Source organism: Cyanistes caeruleus, chromosome 7, assembly GCF_971803275.1.
Source record: "Cyanistes caeruleus chromosome 7, bCyaCae1.hap1.1, whole genome shotgun sequence".
Classification (NCBI taxonomy): Eukaryota; Metazoa; Chordata; class Aves; order Passeriformes; family Paridae; genus Cyanistes; species Cyanistes caeruleus.
In genome coordinates, this window is record NC_141707.1 from 11713291 (window position 1) to 11733531 (window position 20241).

At 44.9% G+C, this 20241-nt stretch overlaps 1 protein-coding gene and 1 long non-coding RNA gene across 2 annotated transcripts in view; one reads left to right on the forward strand and one right to left on the reverse strand.

Moving 5' to 3' along the window:
- The window catches only part of LOC111931939 (uncharacterized), a 28926-nt gene extending 25069 nt beyond the window's left edge, over positions 1-3857 (forward strand). The window contains exons 2-3 of the long non-coding RNA XR_015289392.1: positions 483-540; positions 1227-3857. This is a non-coding gene — a long non-coding RNA (uncharacterized LOC111931939). The remainder of the gene's footprint in view (positions 1-482; positions 541-1226) is intronic.
- A 5573-nt stretch (positions 3858-9430) lies between these two features.
- Positions 9431-19970, reverse strand: CAVIN2 (caveolae associated protein 2). The gene is made up of 2 exons (XM_023930746.2): positions 19543-19970; positions 9431-12016 (listed from the first exon to the last, which is right to left on the reverse strand). Exons 1-2 carry the CDS (start codon positions 19933-19935, stop codon positions 11222-11224), a joined length of 1188 nt encoding a protein of 395 aa, XP_023786514.2. The 5' UTR covers positions 19936-19970; the 3' UTR covers positions 9431-11221.
- Positions 19971-20241: the final 271 nt, after the last annotated feature.

Below are 20241 nucleotides of genomic sequence, written 5' to 3' on the forward strand. Positions count from 1 at the left end.
CTCTATAAAGGTAAACAGGAGCTGTTTGAGTGAGAATTAAGATATTGTGTATCATACTCCTCAGAACTGTATCTGGGTACTTTGAATCCAAAGAAATGTCTTGCGGTTGTGTGTTCACTCTGTTCAGAGCACGCTCTCTTTAAAGCTAGTTTAGGTAGTTAAAGCATTTGGGGAGGTTATAGGAAAGAGGGAGATCTTGGTTTTCATCAAATGCAAAGCATTCTGGAGTTGCTTTGAATCCATCAACCACATTTCAGGTCAAGCTTTTGGTCCTGAAGGTAGTGAAGAGACAGTATTTTGAAGAAACTCATACAGGACTTCTGCATTCCTGCAAAGAGGAGCTCTGCAACCCCAGCCTGGCTGTGGAGCGTGGTTCACATCCATCTCCTCTGCTACACAGCACAGGCAGAGCTTACACAGCCCCCTTGCTTCAGTGCACTCATCCCAAAACTGCTGAAAGCAGAATTATTCCCCCCATACAGACACAGATTGGAAGACAAGCAGCAACATGAGGACTCTTGCTGACTGGTCAGGATAAAGGTAAATAAATGGATGGTAAAAGAAATGATTTCTGCATGCCATTGCTGATGCATGTCAGGACTCCACCTTCCCCGTCACCACCCCCTCAAAAAAAACCAAAACAGTACAGCTGGGTGGCTGCAAAGTTTAACACAGCTTTGTAGAAGCCTGTGAAAAACAATCTGGTACTGTAAATCCTGGTGGTAATGGTAGTGTGAAACGTGCATGGGGGAAAAAAAGGTAAGGAACGTAGAAGGCAGAGTCACAGCAATGCAACTGGGGAAAGGAACAAAAACAGATGATCACTGTATTAAAATAATATGTAGTATGTCTTTCCTCACCAGGCAGTATTCATGTAGCATTCAGAGCTGAACAGGAAAACCTGAAAATATCATGAAGCTATAAAAAGAGGATTATTGTGCAAAGATAAATCTGTAGTAATGAGGAAAAATAGCATTTCATGCTAAGGGCAAGCTTTAACTATTGAGATATGAACAATAGCGACTGTTAATGCTGATAATCATGAGCATTTGAGGTTTTCAGATTCTTGCCAGGTTCACCACATGTTTTGTCAAGCTCTAAAGGCTGGGAGGAAGCAATGTAGCTGGAACTTGCTGGAGTGCATTAGGTGGAGAAGGGGAAACCTTGTTTCCTGACAAATAACTTTTTCAGCTTTTTTTGCTTTTTAATTTTTATTTTTTTTTCAGTTTTTGGCCAGCTGCACTGTTGTGTGAAAATAATATTTGGAGAAAGATGGCAGAACACACTGAATACACGACCTTCAAGAATAAATTGTCTCCAACCCCTGTGGGGACACAGGAGTTGGCTAAAGTCTCTTCATTACCTATATAAAGTAATTATTTTGTGGCTCTTGGGAATGTCAGAAAAGCATCTTTCCCGTTCTTCCACCTCAGACCTCTGTGTTCATGTGGATGCACAGCCATGGCAGGAGGTGATAAAAGTGACTTGAGCTTTACCCAGGGCCCCAGAGGGTGGAGCTGTGTGCCACGGAGGGGCAGGCACATGCCTTGCTGCTGAGTCCACAGGCAATATTTCATGTGACCTTCCCTGGAGGATTTAGCCTAGAAGAAAACCCCTCCAGTTTAATTGATCCCTCCTTAACTCTCATATTGAGCCTTGTACAAAGAAAATGAGAGCAGACACCAAGCTCTGTATTGCAGTGTGATGGTTAGGAGCCACAGAACCAAAATAATCTTTCAGGTTGCTCCACTAGGATGGCATCAGAAAAGGATTTTTGCCACACTTTCAGCTACAACAAGCAAATCAGCTGAGTTCTGATTAGACGTTTTACCTCTGGCTTCAGTACTTGCTACAAGTAAAACGATCACCAGACTTTTGTTCTGTTTTAAATTACAGTCTAGGCATTTATTTTAGTCCAATACTTGGGGTAGATTAGGCATTAATGGAGCACCAATGGATTAACATCCCCTGCAATTGTCCATGCAGGCAAACCTCCCTGTCTGCATTGCCTGAGAGCATTGTCGGGGCAGGGATGATCTCACCCTGTCTGCATTTTGAGCTGACCAGGCACCATATGGATGCAGTTACTGCTGTGCCCTAGTGAGAGACGTGGCATATCAGCTTGGGGCAACATCTGACATTTACCATGTCTTCCAGTTGGCTTGAAGCACGGGCAGAATGAGCCTGGTGTCTGTCTCAGTGTGAACATTGCCTCCGCCTGAACGATATTGCGCAAAACTGTGCGTGAAAGACTTGCAAAGTGATTTTGTGAAATTGTTATAAAGTGAAACACTCTCAGTAATATCAAATTACCCCTATTAGAGCTGCAGCTTGAGTAGGTTATGTATGATCAAGAAGCACCAATTCAAGTTCTCTTGTCCCTGATTTTCTATAAACACTGATTTTTGTAGTCTCCCACTGCTGGCATAGATTTTGACTAGTGTCACATCTTGCAAAAGGGAACTGTCTGAAATTGTTTAGTTTTCAGGCTGGATGCTGAATGCTGTGATAACATAGGCACTGTAAAAAATACCAGGAGGAAAACTTTGGAGGAACTTTGTTTTATCAGTTTATAGAATGAGGTATAAGTGTGCAGATGCCTTCAAAATCAAGGAGCCTTGGATGCCAAATATTTCTCTTTTTAGGGTTTAGCACGTTAGTCCTTATATTTAATAGCAAGGATGGATATGAAGGTGAGCAGCATATAGATGTACACACATATGAGATACATTTCTACCTCTCAGTGCACCTTCCCCTTCCTCCCTTCTGTAAAAGGAGACTTTCTTTTCAGGCCCTGACAAACAAAGCAGCAAAAAAATAGGTGAGGAGACATTTTCCATTTAAAGATTAGAACCTTAATCCAGGTTTTTCCTTCTTTTCCTTCCGTCATTTCTAAAGCTTGCCATCATTTTCTCCCCATGTCTTCTGCACAGGAAATGATCCAAGTATGGTAGTTATGAAAACCCCTGTATCTATTAACCTGCATCCTGTAAGTCATTAACAAGAATTCATAGTACAGCCCTCCACTTTATGAGAGCGTTATGTAGCTAACAGAGAGTTTCTGAAAAAGTAAATAAAATGACAGGCAACAACTAGGAGATGTTAGGGGTGGAGCAGGAGAGAGCTGCTGCTTTATTTTTTGAAGAATGAATGGTGGGAAGGGGGCTTGGGCAGGTCTGTTCCGGAGTTACAGCAGAACCTGGCTTCCACTGTGTGAAGTGGCACCACTAAATAAAGAGACTGAGGAAAGCCAGAAAGAACAAGAATCTGTTTCTCAACGGATACTTGAGAATGGAGCAACTCCCACGGGAGGCCAAGCATGAAGGAGAAATGGCCCAGCCAGCATGGCTGCCTCATATCTTAATATAGCCCAGCTTCTTGGCAGAGCAAGGGAGTGAGGCTCAGTGGAGGAGGAGAGCTGGGTTTGCTTTCCCCAAAACCTGTTTGCCATAGAAAGAAATCCTGCTGGCTCTGTTACTGCCAAGCACAGCATTCAGTGATCTGCCAGTGAAATCCAGCTGTTGGAGGTGCACTCCTCAGTGCTCCCAGCACATCCTGCCTGCCCCTTGTCTGCAGGAGGTCTGTACTCAGTGGGGAATAATTACCTGAATGTCTGGACAGGAGGAGAATCCATCCTGCTGTTCACAGCACGTCTCCTCTTCCCCCTGACCTCTCTGCCCCAAGCCTTGGAAGCAAGCAGACATGGTAGACGTGATCTGTGAGTCTGCCCTGCACACCTGGCAAGGTGCTGTCACCATCATGGGTTTCTGCAGGCTCAGGCTGAGCTGCTTTGATGTAAGATGTTGCTTTTGCCTGTTCTGGACCAACTTTTCTCATACAAAACAAACAAACAAAAACTATAAGCAAAATAAAAATGATTGACTACACTGCACAGTAAAAATCACTTCTAGACCTAATCCTGGGCATTGCTTCAGCAATACATTTTGGCAGGTAGACAGATGATAAATATTGAGCTCTTTGCTCACTGTTGCGGTCTCTTACATGGCAGGTGTCCCACAGTAATTTCTGATTCTCTACTCCTGTTCCCATATTTTTGAACTGTAGACCTTATTGACCCTTGTTTTTCCGTTTTCCCATTTTTGTTGGTGCCTCTTGGTTCTGTCCCAGCCTTTGTTCTGGGCACTCTGCCGGTGTTTCCCAGTAGCCTTTCAGCTCCTTCCTCCAGTTCCCCACCCTTCCTAGTGACTCCTTCCCTCACACATTCCCTTCTCTCATGCACACCCCACTGTTCCATTCCTTATCCACATTTTCCTACTTTTTTCTCCTCCTACACACTTCTTGTTTAATGCCTCCCTCCACCTCTGTCTGCATGTCAACTATTGCACATTAAGAAGTACTGAGAACTAATTTTTTTTAAAAAAATATCCCCAATGCATTGTTTTTTAGGACTAGATTTGTAGGATCCTAAAAGTCTATTTCCTTTTTGGCAAAAGAATTTACAGCCACTTCAAAATCCATTAAAACCTTTCCAGGTTCTCACCTTACTTGAAGCTGCATGGTATATACATTACATATCTATGACATACATAGTGTTTAATAGCTACAGCATGACACAATTTTGTTTCTCAGCTGAGATCTCTGTGCTGTTGAGCCTAACCCAGGGATGTGTATTTCCATGTCCTGCAGCTTGCTTTTCCTTTGAAGGGCTGTGCAGTGGCACGCAGAGGACACAGGTATTCTTCTGAAGAGCTTATGCCAGGAGAAACCTCCTTCTTTTCAGTTTTTCTCAGGACATATTTACACAGGTCTTACATGACGTGTCACCCTTCAGCTTTCAGTCACAACCTGCTCTCTGACCGCTGATCTCCAGCTATTGCCAATGGTGGAATGGTGAACCTTGCAGAAAAACAAAGTTTATTTAAGGGAATCAGCTTTCACTGTGGCCATGTGGAAGTGGCAATTGACTCTGCAAACGCAGGCAACTTCCGTGTGTGTTCATAATTTGTTTACCACTAGTCAGGTGTTTTCAGTGTCCCTTTTTCCGTGTCTCTGGCAGGGCAGTGTTGAGCTGCAGTGATTCAGGGACCAGGCAGCTGGTTAATGCAGCTCATGTTGTCACCCTCACGGGGCTCGTTTGCCTACAGGCATGTCAGAAGGAACAAGTAAAATAAGGGCATATATAACTGTAGCTGGCAGCCTACTGAAAAGATGCTGAAACTCCCTTTAAATATGGATAGTGTAGGACATCAGGAGCTAAGAAGCTGAGGAATAAGATAAATTTTCCTGCACAGTGTTGTGTTTCTGTAGTTAAGCTGTGCCTGGTACTTGATCTAAATGAGTATGTGTATGTGGTGTGCAGTGTAGTCATCCCTGGTGTGCTATTTGTTCCTAACACAGTCTTGCACATTTCCAGTATCCGTCACAGTTCACATCACCTGCACTTCTACACAGCTTAAGCCTCGTGGGAGGGAGTAAAGAAGGCAAAGCCAGAGTCTCCTCACTGCAGATAGTGGCACAGGGGTTACAGTGACTTCGTGCTCCCTACGTTCAGGAATTTGAAGGTTCAGGGTGTTTTTCCACAAGCCTTCAGGGAGGAGTAGAGAAGCCTGTTGTGTGATTGATGCTATGTTGGTGCATGTTCTGCTCTTTCACAGTGTGCCTGCACGAGCCTGAGCCTGTAGGGGCAGCTCCATACTGGAGAGGCCAAGAGCAAACCACGTGTCCCTTGTGTTGGAGCAATCTGGGCTTGGTTAAGCTGCTGGGGATCACCCTGCAGAGCAGAGCGAGATGCAAGCTTGTTCTGTCTCTCCGTTTTGGATTATGGCTGTTGGCTGAACGTGTGCGTCCTTGAATTTGCTAATTGCATTTTTCTAGTTATTCTCTGGCAAGAGGCACTACAGGTTTTCTGAGCACTTTGCAGCAGTACACAGCAGACTGTGTTGTGAGGGAAATGTAGGACAGGCACACACACACATAAAGTCATGTAATCTCTTGTGATGATCCAATGTGATTATCTGCTGAGATATTCCAGGGAGCTGTATGGACAAGTTGTTCCAAGGCCAGATTTTCACTGAAGGGAGTAAAGAGCATCACCATTATTATGGAATTCGGACAGCATTTTGCAGCTGTGCTCTGAGGGAGAGGAAATGTGGGAGAGTTTAAAGCCATTGACTGGCAGAGGAGCAGTGCTAGTGTGCAACCTTGCTGCCACCCAGTACAACACAGTTCCCAGTTTGGATTAATTCCAGCTCAGACCCCAATTTACTAACCATGGTGGGAAGGACACCAGTTTTCTTTTAGAAGGTCAGCATTATTTAAGGTTATTGAATGTGAGTAAACCTGTTCCACCTTTATGAAGAAAACATTGCTGTGGAGTTTTTAGGAGCCACACAGTTACAGTGAGTAATGAATATATGATACTTTGTGTAGTGTTCAGCTCAGACTCAGAGAGAGAAAATAATGGAAGTCTCTTCTTTCTGCCTGGGTGTTCAAATGAAGGAAAATCAAAGCTGTTATACTGGAGCTATATATCAGCTAACGTATTTTAGGAACTGTGGAATGATCATAATTACAAAAAAGTCCTCCAGAGAGAAATTATGAGTCATAGTTTATGTTCTCTTTGGTGTTGCTATGGAAAAAGAGGTTAGTGCCAATGGTCATACAGCAATATTAATCTCTGATCTGAAAGAAAAATAAATAACAATCTCTAGCTTAACCCAAAGCAGATTTATTCTCAGTTACTGCAGCACACTCCATTAAAGGGGATAACCACGTAAGAAAAATTAAAGATGACATTGATTATCAGTTCTCAACATGCAATTAGGGAGAGCTCCTTATTTGAATTAGCGTGCGCTTCAGACTCCCACAAATGGCTTGGTGGAGTGAGAGAAAGGGAAAAAAGGCAGCTGGATCAAAAGGAAGGCAGGAAAGATCAGCCACCGCTGACAGCTGCAAGTATGCTGATTAAAATTTCTTTATTCATGCAGTTAGACTCAGCCCGGGGTGGATGCTGGTTCAGTGCAAATCCTGAACCAAAACCCTGGCAGTCTGCAGCGGTGGAAAGTGGCTCTCAGCCTTTTTCCATTTATTTGGGAAAGGCAGGGCCGTGAGTCAGGGAGCGGTGGATTCCTGGGTGCTGAGTCAGCACCTCCGGGGCTCTGCCAGTTGTTTCCTGCCCTTCTTTCATTGCCGAGGCAAAACCTTGACCAAGACCGTGCCCAAACAGCTGCCTGCTGGCTTCGCTTTGCTAAGGGTGAACCTTTTTCTTTGCCCGCAGGAAAGACTGCCTGACAGCTTCCCCTTGACACCCTGAGTGGGTGTGTGTCCCAGTGGGTCCCAGTAAAAGTTTGACCCCTGCCTAGCTGACGCTGTTTTCAGGGGTTGCTCGCTCCATCACAGGCAGCTCCCGACCCCACAGACCTTGCAGCCAGGGCATAGCTTGAAATTCTGCTCACGGTGCACCCTGCAAAGCAGGGCAGAGCCTTCCTTTCTGCCACACCGCTGCATCTGCCCTGCTGATGGCAGGAAAACTTTTTGTTTGGCTGATGAGCTAAGCAGATTGGATTGGGGAGACACATGGATCTCGTGTCCTGTGTCTGTGCACACAGCTTTTTGACGCGCACAGGAGCTGTATGTGTAGCCCAAAACCATTGTATGGCATCTTTTGAGCCAGCTGAAGGCTTTGCACTGACTTTCAGGGCTGGACTGGCCCCTGGTGAAGAGTTTGACCTCGAACAAGTTGCCATTACTTCACTAATTCTTCTGAGCTTGCCTCTTTTTTAAGTGTGTGACTATCAGTCATCAGTTGTGCAGCTGTTTGGCATTACAGCCTACAACAACAAAGGATTTCCATTGTATCGGTGTAAAGGGCTATCCAGGTGTATTTTACCATCTGATCCTTTTCTTCTCCCCTTTCTTCTGTCTGTTGAAGAGACAGAATATGCTTCTGTCAGGCCTGTATGATGGCTTTCACTGCACATTTTTATTTGACAGTGAAATGGTCCAGAAAACCCATATCTGTGCCTTTTCACAGAGGAGCTGGCTCGTGGATTAGCACGTGGGGGCCAACGGGATGCTCTTTGCTCTTTCCCCTAAAAGGGGACAGAAATGTCAGCTGGTTTTGTGTCATTGAAAATGGAAGTATCAGCAGCTGCTGAGTGCTGCTAGTTTAAATATTTATACCATAAGGGCTTTATCACACCCTTTTTTCTTTGTGCAAAGCTGCCGCCGATTCCGGTGGAGGTCAGGCTCTGAATCTGTGCAGCAGCTCACAGGTCAGGTCTTCCAAGGAATAATGATACAAGTGGAGCTCACTGTTACGGTGTCAGGAAGCGTAAACAAGCAGTTTTTTAAAGTAAGTAATTATGTAGGCAAACCTGTCAGCACAATCATGGAATACTCGTGCACATGCCTGACACCTGCCAGCCTGACAAGATCCAGGCACATACTTGAGATACTCGAAAGAATACTGCTGCTGGCCCCACAGTCTGTCTCCTCCCTCAAACTGCGCGTTCTGCAGGCTGATGTTTTCAGTCAGGCCTTGAGAATGGAAGGCAAGGGGAAGAAACAGCTTGGGGGACATCTTGAGAGCCTGAGCTTGCTTCCTCTGGTTTATATGACAGCATGAAAGCAGACATTCACGGGTTGAGTAAACATTTTTCTCTCTCGCAAAGCATGCTTTCTTTTGTTTGTTAAGATTACAGACCCACCTGTCCTTGTAAATGTGTAATTGTGATGGAGAAAACATTTAATTCTAGTCCTGCAACTGATGGCTGTGTGTGTGCTGTATTCTGAAGTGGGTATGTATTTGAGTTAATTCTCCCAGATGCTCAGTATCTGCATTTCCAATGGCTTTACTGGACAGCACTGTAATGCTCTTAGAACACTGCGTGTGGGATTCATTTCAGCATCTCTAAAACTGGATAAAGCATGGCCAGGGGTATTGTTTGAATTAAAGCTTAGCAGCACAAACAAACCAGCATATCTGGAAGCAAAATGTAAACATGATGCTGGGGCTCCTGGTTAGCACTTGGTGGCTGTGGGAGGTTGACAGCTGCTGCATAAAGGTTAAAAGTGCTTTCTTTAGTCTGTCAGTAAAATTAAGCCCGCTAAAGACTATGTGGCACTCTAGAAGACAAGAGTTTATCTGTGTGCATAAACGGAACATAGGCTTCAATATAAATATGCTTTCAGACTATTTAGTGTGTTAAGAGTATGCTGCAGTCCAATACAAAGATGCAGATTGAGCCAGGAGATTTTGGAAAGTGCCTGAGTACGTTTACATGGGCTAAAAGTCTGACAAGTGTCTAGAAAGCAAAGCACTGGTGTTTGCATTGCTAAACAACAGCATAGGATGAGAAAGAAAATGGTATAGATACAAGAGCAACATGAACTGAAGTAATAAATACTTGACCTTTGAATTTCATCTTTGCCACCTTCTCAGACTGCTTCTCCCAAAGACCGACATGGCTGTGTTTTATATTATGCTTTTATTTGTCATATTCATAGTTAGTTACAAGTAAAAATTATTGAAATCCATTGTAGTTAATACAAAATAAAAATATAGCTGCACGAGTTATGCCATGATTTTTCTTAGAAACAGAACCTTCTATATGATACCATGCACTTAAGAGCTTAACTCTTAATAGTACTCGCCTACTCTGACTAACTAACTTCCAGTGTGATTTACTGGTTACAGGTATTATCCCTGTGGAGTAATACCTGTTAATTATTTCATAATGGTACTTCTGCTGTAGCTTTTATTTCCCCTGTAATTTGTAATTCTAAACACAAAAGGAAGCAACCTTTTAGTGCAATGTTAACTACCAGTACAATTTTTTATGTATATAAAAAAATAAAAATAACCCACTGCATAAACGACCAAGGATGTAAGGGAACAGTTGTGGGTATTGTGCTTCCCTTTCCTCCCTTGCCCCTTACCTTTAAGTAAGACAGGAATGAACATTCATAGTGAACAAACTACCTTGTAGCCTTTCATTTTCAATCAATTTTGAAAAATTAGACTAGTAATTTTGAGAGCAGGTGGGTGACTTTGATCAAAGTTACTAGCAGAGAACCAAATCCTGTGGCTGTGCAGGCTCATACTTACACAAACTCATCCCTGCCATGAAGTTCAATCCATAACACATTGTTCCCTTTGGACAATGTCTGAAAGAGTACTTCACCTTTTTGAAGAAATTGTCCTTACATCCCTGTAATTACCTAACTCTCCTGTGTAGATATAGCTCTATATATGAAATAATCTGTAAAAAGATAAATTATGCTATTTTCAAAATACTCTGAGATACAAAGTGGTGCAGGTGCAAAGTTTGATAGTATATTACTAGAAAGACTATGAATTAATTAGTGTTATCTGAGTATATATACTTTAAGCTGGGAGTATAGATTGAATACTGTGGGGGTTTTTTTTGCTTTTTTTACATTTCATAGCACTTCATATTTTCTTCGGGCTACCTTCATATCAAACACCTATTTCTTTCTTTTCAATTTCTGAACCCTTAAAGGTACAGTAACTGGTCACACATTCATGCTTGTCGTTAATGTATTTCCATAACTCTGTTAGATTGAAAAATACTTTTTTTTTCTTTTTTTTCCCCCCACCTAAACAGTGATTTCTTCTAAATGAATAGTGAGTGACTACTGGCAAAAATCTTTCCCCCAACGAAATGGATGGAACCGGTTTTCAGCTTTGCCCTCCAAATACTCTGCTCTTTTAGTCCCACGGTGCTGTGGAGCAAAGCCCCAAACAAACTATACGTGTATGCACAGCTACTGAGGCTGTTAGTACTCGTGGAGCATGGCAAGGCAACTGAAATCAAATGTTCTCATTGGTATTCCTACATTTACATACAAAACTGCTCACAGTGCTGGGAAGTACTGGGGGAAGAAAAAAGAACAGAAATGCTTGGGTCTTGACTACTCCACGCGTTCCCCGGACCTAACTCTAAGAAAGCCAGCAGATCAGCTTGCTTCTACCAGACATCCTCTCTTCCTTCTGGTCTCCGACACCAGCTGTTGGCAGCATCTCTAAGTTCATGAACACCAGTGACTCGGCCTCAAACTGAGCACGTTGCGGCTTAAGTCATTGACCTTGTCCACTCTGCATTCCAACACAAAGCAATAAATTATCACTGCAGAGAAAAGGATGGAAGAGTTGCTTCTCCTGCCTGTGCAGCTGAAACCAGTTCCTCACCTGGGAAAACCTGTGTGTGTCTGGCAGGCGACAGGGGGCTTGGGCTGCTTACGCTGTTTGGTCCACCTGCAGGACGGCTGCTTGGGTGGTTTCTTCATCAGATTGTTCCATTTCCCCGCCAACTGGGCTGTTTCTCTCGTCGAACAGTTTCTGGCTAGAAACTTCTAGGGGCACCCCGTACTCTTCATCATCTTCCACAATGGACAGCTCGATGTTGTTGTTCATCGCAGCCTTCCCCTCCACTCTGGCCTCCTTCTCCAGGGAGTCGACGGCTGCTTTGGCCTCCTCGGCCAGGGAGGTGGTGGGTGTCATATCCGAGTGCATGTCGGCGAAGGACATTTCATCCTCGTTCTCAGCCTGCTCGTTGCTTGCGGTTTCTGATGGTCTGTCCTCAGCTTCTGTGGGGCTCTCTCCTTCACGGCCTTTCTTGGTGCTGAATGTGAGGGGAGACACTTTGAAACCGGAGCCCTTTGAAGAGGAGGATTTCTGGTGATGCACAGTAAGTGATTTCTTGATCTTTTCTCTCCGTTCAGGTGACACAATCTTTGTGCTGATTTTGTTCATCTTCTTCTCAATGTTTTGGCGGGAGAACGCTTTCTTGAGGCTGTCCACCTTCTTGAGGCTGGATCTTTTAAGTTTCTCAGCTCTTGATTCTTCTGTTTTCTCCTCTGCACTGTCATCCAAATCATCTCCCTCGTGAAACATTTCATCATCTGAACCCAGCTCCACTGTGTGCAGTGTTTCTTCCAGTGTTTTGTTCTCATCAACAGGCTCCTCTTTTCCTTCCGTAATGCTAGGAATGGGCTCTTTGGCAAAAACACTGGCAGGGATCTCATTTTCCTCCTGAAAGAATTGACAATACTTGAGTTTCATGGTTCACAGGACACAAATTTAATAAAGAAAGCACAACCCTGAACAATTTCCCCCCCCACCATGATGTTGAGGCGAATGCTGAACATTTATCGGTTTTTTCAATACACTTAACCAGTAACAAACCACTCAAAGCCCCCTGAACCACTGTCTGGTAAAGTTTAAGACTTATGAGCTGTCAGCTGTACTCTTTCAAAGTGACTTGGAACATATGCAGAATGGAAATCCTGTTCTTTTAATTTATATTAGATACCCTTTAATGAGAGTTTAGCTGTCAAGTTGTACACCTGTCCCTGGGGAGATGGGAGGGTATGGTGGGGAGGGAGGTTGTCCTGCAGACCCCTGTGCAGAACTCCAGAAGTCACATAACCCCACAGAGCTCTCAGTTTCTTGAGCCAAAGACTGAGAATATCCCTACAGAGGTGCTGGTTGCATCTGGGAAATATCTCAAACGGCAAATGCACTTAAAACTTTTGCCATATTTCTGGAAAATGTATGGTGCTGTTAAAAAATGGATTGCTAATACAGAGAAACCATGAAGTTCATGATGTTTAGAGTATATCCTATTTTATAGCTATTTACAGAAAAAAAACCCAAAAAAACCCAAACTAATAAATTTTGTTGGTAAATATGATAATGTGGACAGGACAGCTCCTTGAAATGTAAGGATACAAATACGGTATACAAAAATGAAAAGATGCTGTACCACATAGAAAACAGAAGTTTCTAGCTAACGAGAAAAGTATTGCTTTTTAGAAACAAAACCAAGAAAAGACACAGAATCTAAAAACAAAACAGGCTGAGCAAGGGCAGAAGCTGCAGGTCGTGACGAGGGATGTCTGTGCCCACCCAGTGCAGAAGCTCTAAACCCCGAGCAGTTCAGGCAGCACAATGAACACTCTGTTCTGTGGGGGCTTTGCAAGCATCTACCCATGCAAAGAAAATGAGGCTCCTTGCACACTCCCTTCTCCTCTCAGTGCTTTGAGCCTTGGATTTGCATAGTCTCTATTCATTACCTTTTTTATCATTTTCAGAGTGCATGCAATTTCACTTCCTCACATGCATTGGAGGGATTTTCTTTTCCCTCCTCCCTCCACATTTATCTTTAGATACAAAAAAGCAGTAAGTGCAGAGTGAAATGGTTGTAATAGTCTCAGATCTGTCCCTAGTGGGCCTGAGTGTACAGTTAAGGGGAAAAAAGGCCACATACACTTCCAAGTTCATGCTCATTATTTCAGGACTGAGCATACAGTTGTGATCACTGCGGACAACAGTGTCTTGGGTTAAATTTGCTGTCAAGGCTGTTGTACAGGCTGTTGTTTAGTCTGGAGAAGAAGAGGCTCAGGAGTGACCTTATTGCTCTCTACAACTCCCTGAAAGGAGGCTGTGGCCAGGTGGGGGTCAGGCTCTTCTCCCAGGCAACCAGTGTTAGGAAAAGAGGACACTCAAACTGTGTGTCAGGGAGGGTTAGGCTGGACATTAGGAAGAATTTCTTCACAGAAAGAGTGATTAGACACTGGAATGTGCTGCCCAGGAAGGTGGTGGAGTCACTGTCCCTGGAGATGTGTAAGAGAAGACTGGATGTGACAGCTTGTACAGCATGGTCTGTTTGACAAGGTGGTGTTAGGTGACAGGCTGGACTCAATGATCTCATTTCCAACCTGTTTCTGTTATTCTGTGATTCTGTTAAAAACTAGGACTACTTTGTAGCCCTTCTGGAACTCAAGAATATGCAATGCAGATGGGCAGAATCATTTTATACCATATATATATATACACACATATGCACAGTGATTCAGGTATGCTGGTTAATATCCCTTGTGGATATAAAAATGGAAGGTATCAAAGAAATGGATGCTGGTTTGACAGTTTGCACATGCTCCTTTCCTACAGCTCCTGCACACCTCTCTGGGCCAGTGGCCTCAGTCACACACTGGCACACAGCTTTACAAACCCTCTGCCTGCAGTGGAACATCTAATGAAGGCCACACTCTTCTCCTGACACCTATTATGTTGATGCAACTATCAGCAACAGTGACCAAAATAACAAAACAAAGGGAACCTGCACCAGCTTTAAGTGAAACCAGCTGTTAACTGCTGTACAAATATTTATATTTTCTCTCCACTGCAGTTAATGAAATGTGGATTACATGAGTGGGTGCAGTGTTGAATTATTCCCCAGAGCACGAGAACTCAGTATAAAACATAATTTTCATGTCTAGTGCATTCTTTCCAAACCTAGGTAATCATGTGCAGTTTTAGACATCTGAACATTCAGGTGTAAGTGCCTGAATCTTATAGAAAACTCTGATTTCAATGAGTAGAGAGGTGGGTTGTACTTTTAAAGTATTTTATCTAGGAAAGCGGTGTCATATGAGTTTAATCACAGTGCAGCCTGAGCCAGAGATGGGTCTGTAAGGTCCTTCTCAAGGTCAGTTTAACTCTGTCTACAGTATTCATGTTAAACTGAAGTACTGCATGCAGTCTCTAGAAGAATATGGACACAAATTTGATTATCATTTTTATCCAATTTCAGAGTAGAAGAGAGACTGTCAAACTACCCTTGTTTACAAAGTGGAAATAAAAAAGCAAACAAAAATATACCACATAATAATGAGCTAATGATTCAACTAAAAGCAGATCCTAGGTGGTCTCTGGCTATCAGGCAGTACTGGAATTCAAGTGATCACCCCTCTGTCTAAGCTTCTTGCATGGCTCTGGAAAACATCAGCCTCTGGGCATCTATTTGTGTGCTTGTAAAACGGGAATGACACGCTTTCCTATGCCATGCTTCCGAAAGACCTTAGGATTACAGGAACTATTAAAATGCAAATGAAAATAAATTAGGTAAAATGCTTTGAAAACACAAGGGTGGTATAGCAGGAACTCTCTGAGGTGGAACAGACATTTCTATTTCAAACATGGTTACTGATAACAAGTTGTAAGCGGGCTATTGATAACTGTTTGGTCTAACAAGTTTATGTGACAGCTATATTTTGTTTTGATACGTTTTTTAAGCAGTCTGCTATTTCATTTAGGAAGACTAGAACAATACACTGAAAAATGCCAGCTGTTACAAACTGCATAACTGTTTTCCATGCCAAAAGAAGTAGAACTTTGATCTTTTCTTCTTGATCTAATCTAAAATTCTAAGAAAGCAATACATCTTTGTATTTTCCACATCTGAGTTCAAAAACAGCCCTTGCATTTTTTCCTCAGATGGGCTTGACTGTAGGTAGCTAGCTCCTCTGAATTTTGTTTTTCCATGCAGGAGATGAATAGAATAGTGGAAGTTCTCTGCATAAAACAAGTCTTGCTAACACTAGTAATACTTGCATAGTTAAAACCAGTGCCTTCCTTGTGGCTTTGATCAGCAATCCTTGGGAACTTCCTGCAAATCATAATTTCATCCCTACCTTTTATGAAAAGGAATGAGATCCATAACAGTGTACTGCAAAGCTGGGAGGCCTGAGTGAACAGGGAGTTAATTTACTCACAAGTGTTGATTCTCTGATGCTGCATGAGGTAAATCAATCTGCTCTACTTTGGTTTGTTGTGTTTTGGTTGGTTTTTTTTTGTTACATTTACTGTATGAGGCCATGACCTACAAGAAGGAGAGATGGCACTTCCCCAGTCCAGGTTCCTCTGTATGCTGCTGCTATATCCCCAGATGATCACAAGCCTAAAACTTGTTTTGCTACACAAAATAGGTCAAAACATGACAAATCCTCCTGAAAACAGCTCCAGGCTCCACCTACTTTCCTCTGGACAAATAGAGCTCTTCAGACTTGGATGTCAGGGTGGGGAGGGAGGGCAGGAGGAAAGTGCCACCTGCCCATTTGCACGTCCTGTCCCCCTGTCCTCCCACAGCAGAGCTGGGCCAAGCCCCAAGAGCCATGGGAGGTATTTCTGCCATTAATCAATGTAAGAGTATTTGCCCTGCAAGGGAAATACAGCTTGTAAATCTTCTGGTTCCCTCACCTGCTCATTTTTGAGTTTGAAGTTGCCTCTGTGAGAGATTATTGCAGTGATCCGTACAAGAAGATTCAATAAAATGGCTAATTTGTAGTGCCCCTCTCTTGCTTCATTTTAGGCTGAAGGGTTTACCAACAGCAGGATCTGGAAAGGACTTGAATATTAGTGTGCTTGACCCCAAGCTGCAATTTTGACTTATCTGTCCTATTTCCATGACATTTAACCAGTAAACATGACATTTAATTGAAAAATTAAGCATGAGCCCTTTTTTATCTTCCATTTTGCTTTTGCAGCTAAAAAAGCAAACAAAACCCCCACCAAACCAGAACCAAAAAGCTGGTCATGTGGCGAGAACAAAATAGAGGGGAACAATGCCAAAGCTTAACAAGGATTTTTAAAACAGTCACTTCAGTGTTTTTCTGAATTGCTGTGTCATTTATAATAACATTTGCATCCTCAAATTCCTGGAATGGAGCTCCCTTAAAATATGCCACCAATTAAAGAAATATATGCAGACGTTCTAGGGAGAGAAAACTAAGAGCATTTTAATGGAAAATATGTAAATAGGTGAACTTTTCTAAACACAGTTCATTCTCAGTGCATATGCAGAGGGAAAGCTGATGCTGGCGCATGGCAGCACAACTTCATAAAATGCAGAGCTGGAGCTCAGTCGTGTGTTTTGGCTCTGCTCAGTGCTCCCACCAAGTATTAGGGAGTTTAGGGTACATGGTGAATGCAGAGCTGAATTGCAAATGTGAATTATTATTTTGATATTGAGCTGTCTCCCCAAGCTGGAGAAGCTGGTTCTAATGAGAAGCATGCTCTGTGAAGTTTGGCATTGTTTTTTTCGGTGGAAAAGAAGGATCCCCCAGCTGAAGAGGAGTCTCGTACATCCAGATTCCCCTTTGTTTTCGCAGAAATCTGGCGTCAATATGGCTTCATTACTGTGACTTCTCCTTCCTGCAATTGTTTTTCCATGGATTCCTGTGCAAGGCAGGACAGAAACCCAGGCAGCCTGCTGTTTTCTCCCCTGTACAATTATCCTAGCAAGGCAGTGGCCCTGCTGACTATCAGACTGTCCCTCCTCCAGCCTGAAAGGAGATCCTGCAGGGAGATTTCAGGGAGGTGGGCATGCAGCTACATCCTGGGCACAGCCAGTATGGGCACGGCCTGGCCACCCCTGTGGCTGCAGCCAGTTCTCAGAGGAAAATCCCAGCTCCTCCCAGACTCCACTGGAGAAAGCCCTGGATGCTGCCCACCCCAGTCACCCTCTCCTGCCCCTGAGGAGCTCTGCTGACCACCCCAGCTTTCCAGGCAGCCACGCTGCCATTTAACTGCAGACCACTGCCAGGAACAGTTCCCAGCTCACAGCTGATTTTTTTTTGTTTTAAAAACAGTAAATTTAAGTGTAGTTTTTCTGTTTTTAAGTCTTGTGTTCCTGATCTGCATTGGCTTGGGATTAGGTAAATTCATCATCTTGCACTGTGGTGACACGTTTTCTGGTGAGAGATGGAGACAGAGTCCCCTAAATCCCTGTAAAAGCTGTGGAGAAGAGACCTGCTGTCCAAAGGCACCAGCCCAGAGACAGGCAGGGGATTTTCTTTATCTGCTGTACTGGGACATGGGCCTGTGTTTTGTTTGCCTTAGGTTTGTGCAGTATTAAGGAAAGGTTCAGAGTTTTAAACAGGCCTTAGCTTTCTAACATCATTCAGTGTCAGGAACGAGCCAGCAGGACACTGTTTTACCCCTCAAACCCTTCTTGGTGCTTTGTGCTGTTCCCTTCACCCAGTCCCTGCAAACCACTGCCAGTGGAAGATCCCCACCCGAGGAAATGTCAGCTGTCCTGCACACACAGAGCTCTGTTTGTCTTTCCTCTCTGCATTATGTCATCTTAAAACAGTAAATACTGACTTCTCTGGAGGAAGACACTCCTTGCAACAGCAAGGCCATAACTCTCACTCTCAGAGGTATGAGAAATGTTAGAAATGACCTTCCCCCAGGCCCTGCTGATGCACCCACCACACAGGACGTGGTCTGAACCTGAAGGTGGGAGCCAGTCATTAGCTAACGGGGCCTGGGAGATGGCAGTGCTCTGACATACAGTAATGGATCCTAAATTACTTGCAGAACTGCAGAGAACATGTGTCATTTAATTTACCCAGTCTCTGGAATAATTTCCACATTCCTTCTGGGGTGGAAACATGCCGCAGCTCCTCCTCCTCTGGCCTGACAAGCCTGGACTGTAATTTGGGAGAACAATAAAGCAGGGAGGTGGGGGCTTCCTTTCTGGAGGAATTGCCTGTGCACTAACCAGGCCTGCCAGCTTTTTACAATCAAGCACCGCTCTCTTATTTTGGGATTGTTTAGAGAAACACCCCGACAACCCAAGGAGCAGAGTCAGTGGCCGGCAGAGGTAACGCCCAGCTGGCAGGTTCGGTATGAAGTGCTGGTGAAGTGCCCAAGCTGTGACTACCCCAGCCCAGCATTTGCTCTCAGCCCAGCATTTGCTCTCCTGCCCTCCCTCAGTGATTTGTGGAGGCCTGTCTTTATTTTTTTTTGAATATGTGAAAGTCACGTCCCGTGTTTAGTTAAAGCTCACGGCGTCTTCTACCCAGACCATTGCTTTAAAAGGGGAAAATATGCAAACTGCTGCTATCACTGGATGGACTCCCAGGAAGCTGAGTTTTTAAGCTGAATTTTTACCTCATCCCTGAATGGGCCAGATCAGTCCTGCAGAGTGAAGCGGGGCACGAGGAGACAGGGAGATACAGCCCTGCCCCTCTCCTGCTTCCCAGGGCAGACACAGAGGCAGTTTTAGGGGCATTTCTACCTCAGGTTTGCAAAATGGGCTCTTTCCTCAAGTTTGCCCAGAGTTTGGAAAAACGTAAGGACCTCTCAGGTTTACTTAAACCCCAAAACACAGGATAAAACTTAACTTTTCCCCATATACACTTGGAGTTAGTAAAATATGGCTCTTTCCCTTCATTTGCAGAGAATGAAGGTGGCGGATTTCTCACACATGCTGAGAGTTAGTGAAACAAGGTCTCTTTTCTCATGTTTGCTAGGAGTTAGTAAAAGACAACTTTCTCTCCGAGACTGCAAGAGTTTTAAAGAGGGCTCTTTCCCAAAGTTTGCTAAAAGTTAACAAAAAAAAAAAAAAAAAAAATAAACGAAAAAATAAATAAAGTGCTTTTCCCTCAAGTTTGCTAGAGTAAGAAAGAAAGACAGCTCTTTTCCCAGGTTTCCTAAGAGAGGAAAACATTCCTTCCCCAAGTCCACAGAGAGGAAAAGCGGGCGTTTCTCCTGAATTTGCTAAGAATAAAAGAGCGAAAGTTTTGCTTTTCCCCAAGTTTAAGACTTAACAAAAGGCTACTCTTTCCCCGAGTTTGCTAAGGCGAATAGGTTTCTGGTGCAGATTTGCCGGGCTAGCACAAGGCCAGCTCTGGTTTCCGAGCTGGCCAGGAGTCAGCAGGCGGTGATGCGTGTGGCCGGGGCTGTTCCCCGCTCGGGAGCAGGGCTCTCACCTGGAAGATGAGCACTTTGAAGCGGTCCCTGCGGAGCAGCTGGGCGTGGTGCTGCTCCAGGCGCCGCACCTGGTGGCACTGCCTGTCCAGGCGCTCCCGCACGGCGCGGGTGTGAGCGCACACCTTCCGCGACTTCTCCAGCAGCTTCTCCACCGCCTCGCCCGTGGCGCCGTGGCTGCGGCACAGCTTCACCAGGTCCCCCTGGATACCCCGCACCGCCCCTTCCAAGCCCCGCTGCCTCTGCTCCATCTGCCGCTGGTGGCCTTCCACCGCCTCCAGCATGGAGACCAGCTTCTCCAGCAGGGCCAGCACGGTCAGCGCGTTCACCTGCCCGCCGCCCGCCTCGGCTGCCGGCAGCGGGGGCACGGCGCTGCCCGCCGCCGCCTCCCCCATGGCTGCCCCGGCCCGGCACCGCGCTACCGCCGCCGCTATTAAGGGCAGCGCCTTCGCCCTCCCCCGGGTGAGGTTTGGGGCCGAGCCCGGCCCCGGCCCGCCCCGGGCAGCGGGCTGTGACCGCCCCGGAGCGCGGGGCCTCCCCCGGGCCGGCCGAGCTGCGCTCCCGGGCCGCCGCTCCTCCGAGCATCAGTAGATGGCAGGAGATACCGCGGAATGCAGCCCTGCCACTCGCCGGCCCGGGGGAACACGGAAAACGTGCTGCTGGTGATGGTCCGGGGGAGAGACTGAGGGCTAGAGAGGAGT

Bases quoted from the DNA above. Each gene is read 5' to 3' on its own strand.
- CAVIN2 (XM_023930746.2), bottom strand. From the start codon at position 19,935: ATGGGGGAGGCGGCGGCGGGCAGCGCCGTGCCCCCGCTGCCGGCAGCC. The intron at 12,017-19,542 runs GTGAGAGCCCTG...CAATTCTTTCAG, and splicing joins TCAAAGTGCTCATCTTCCAG to GAGGAAAATGAGATCCCTGC.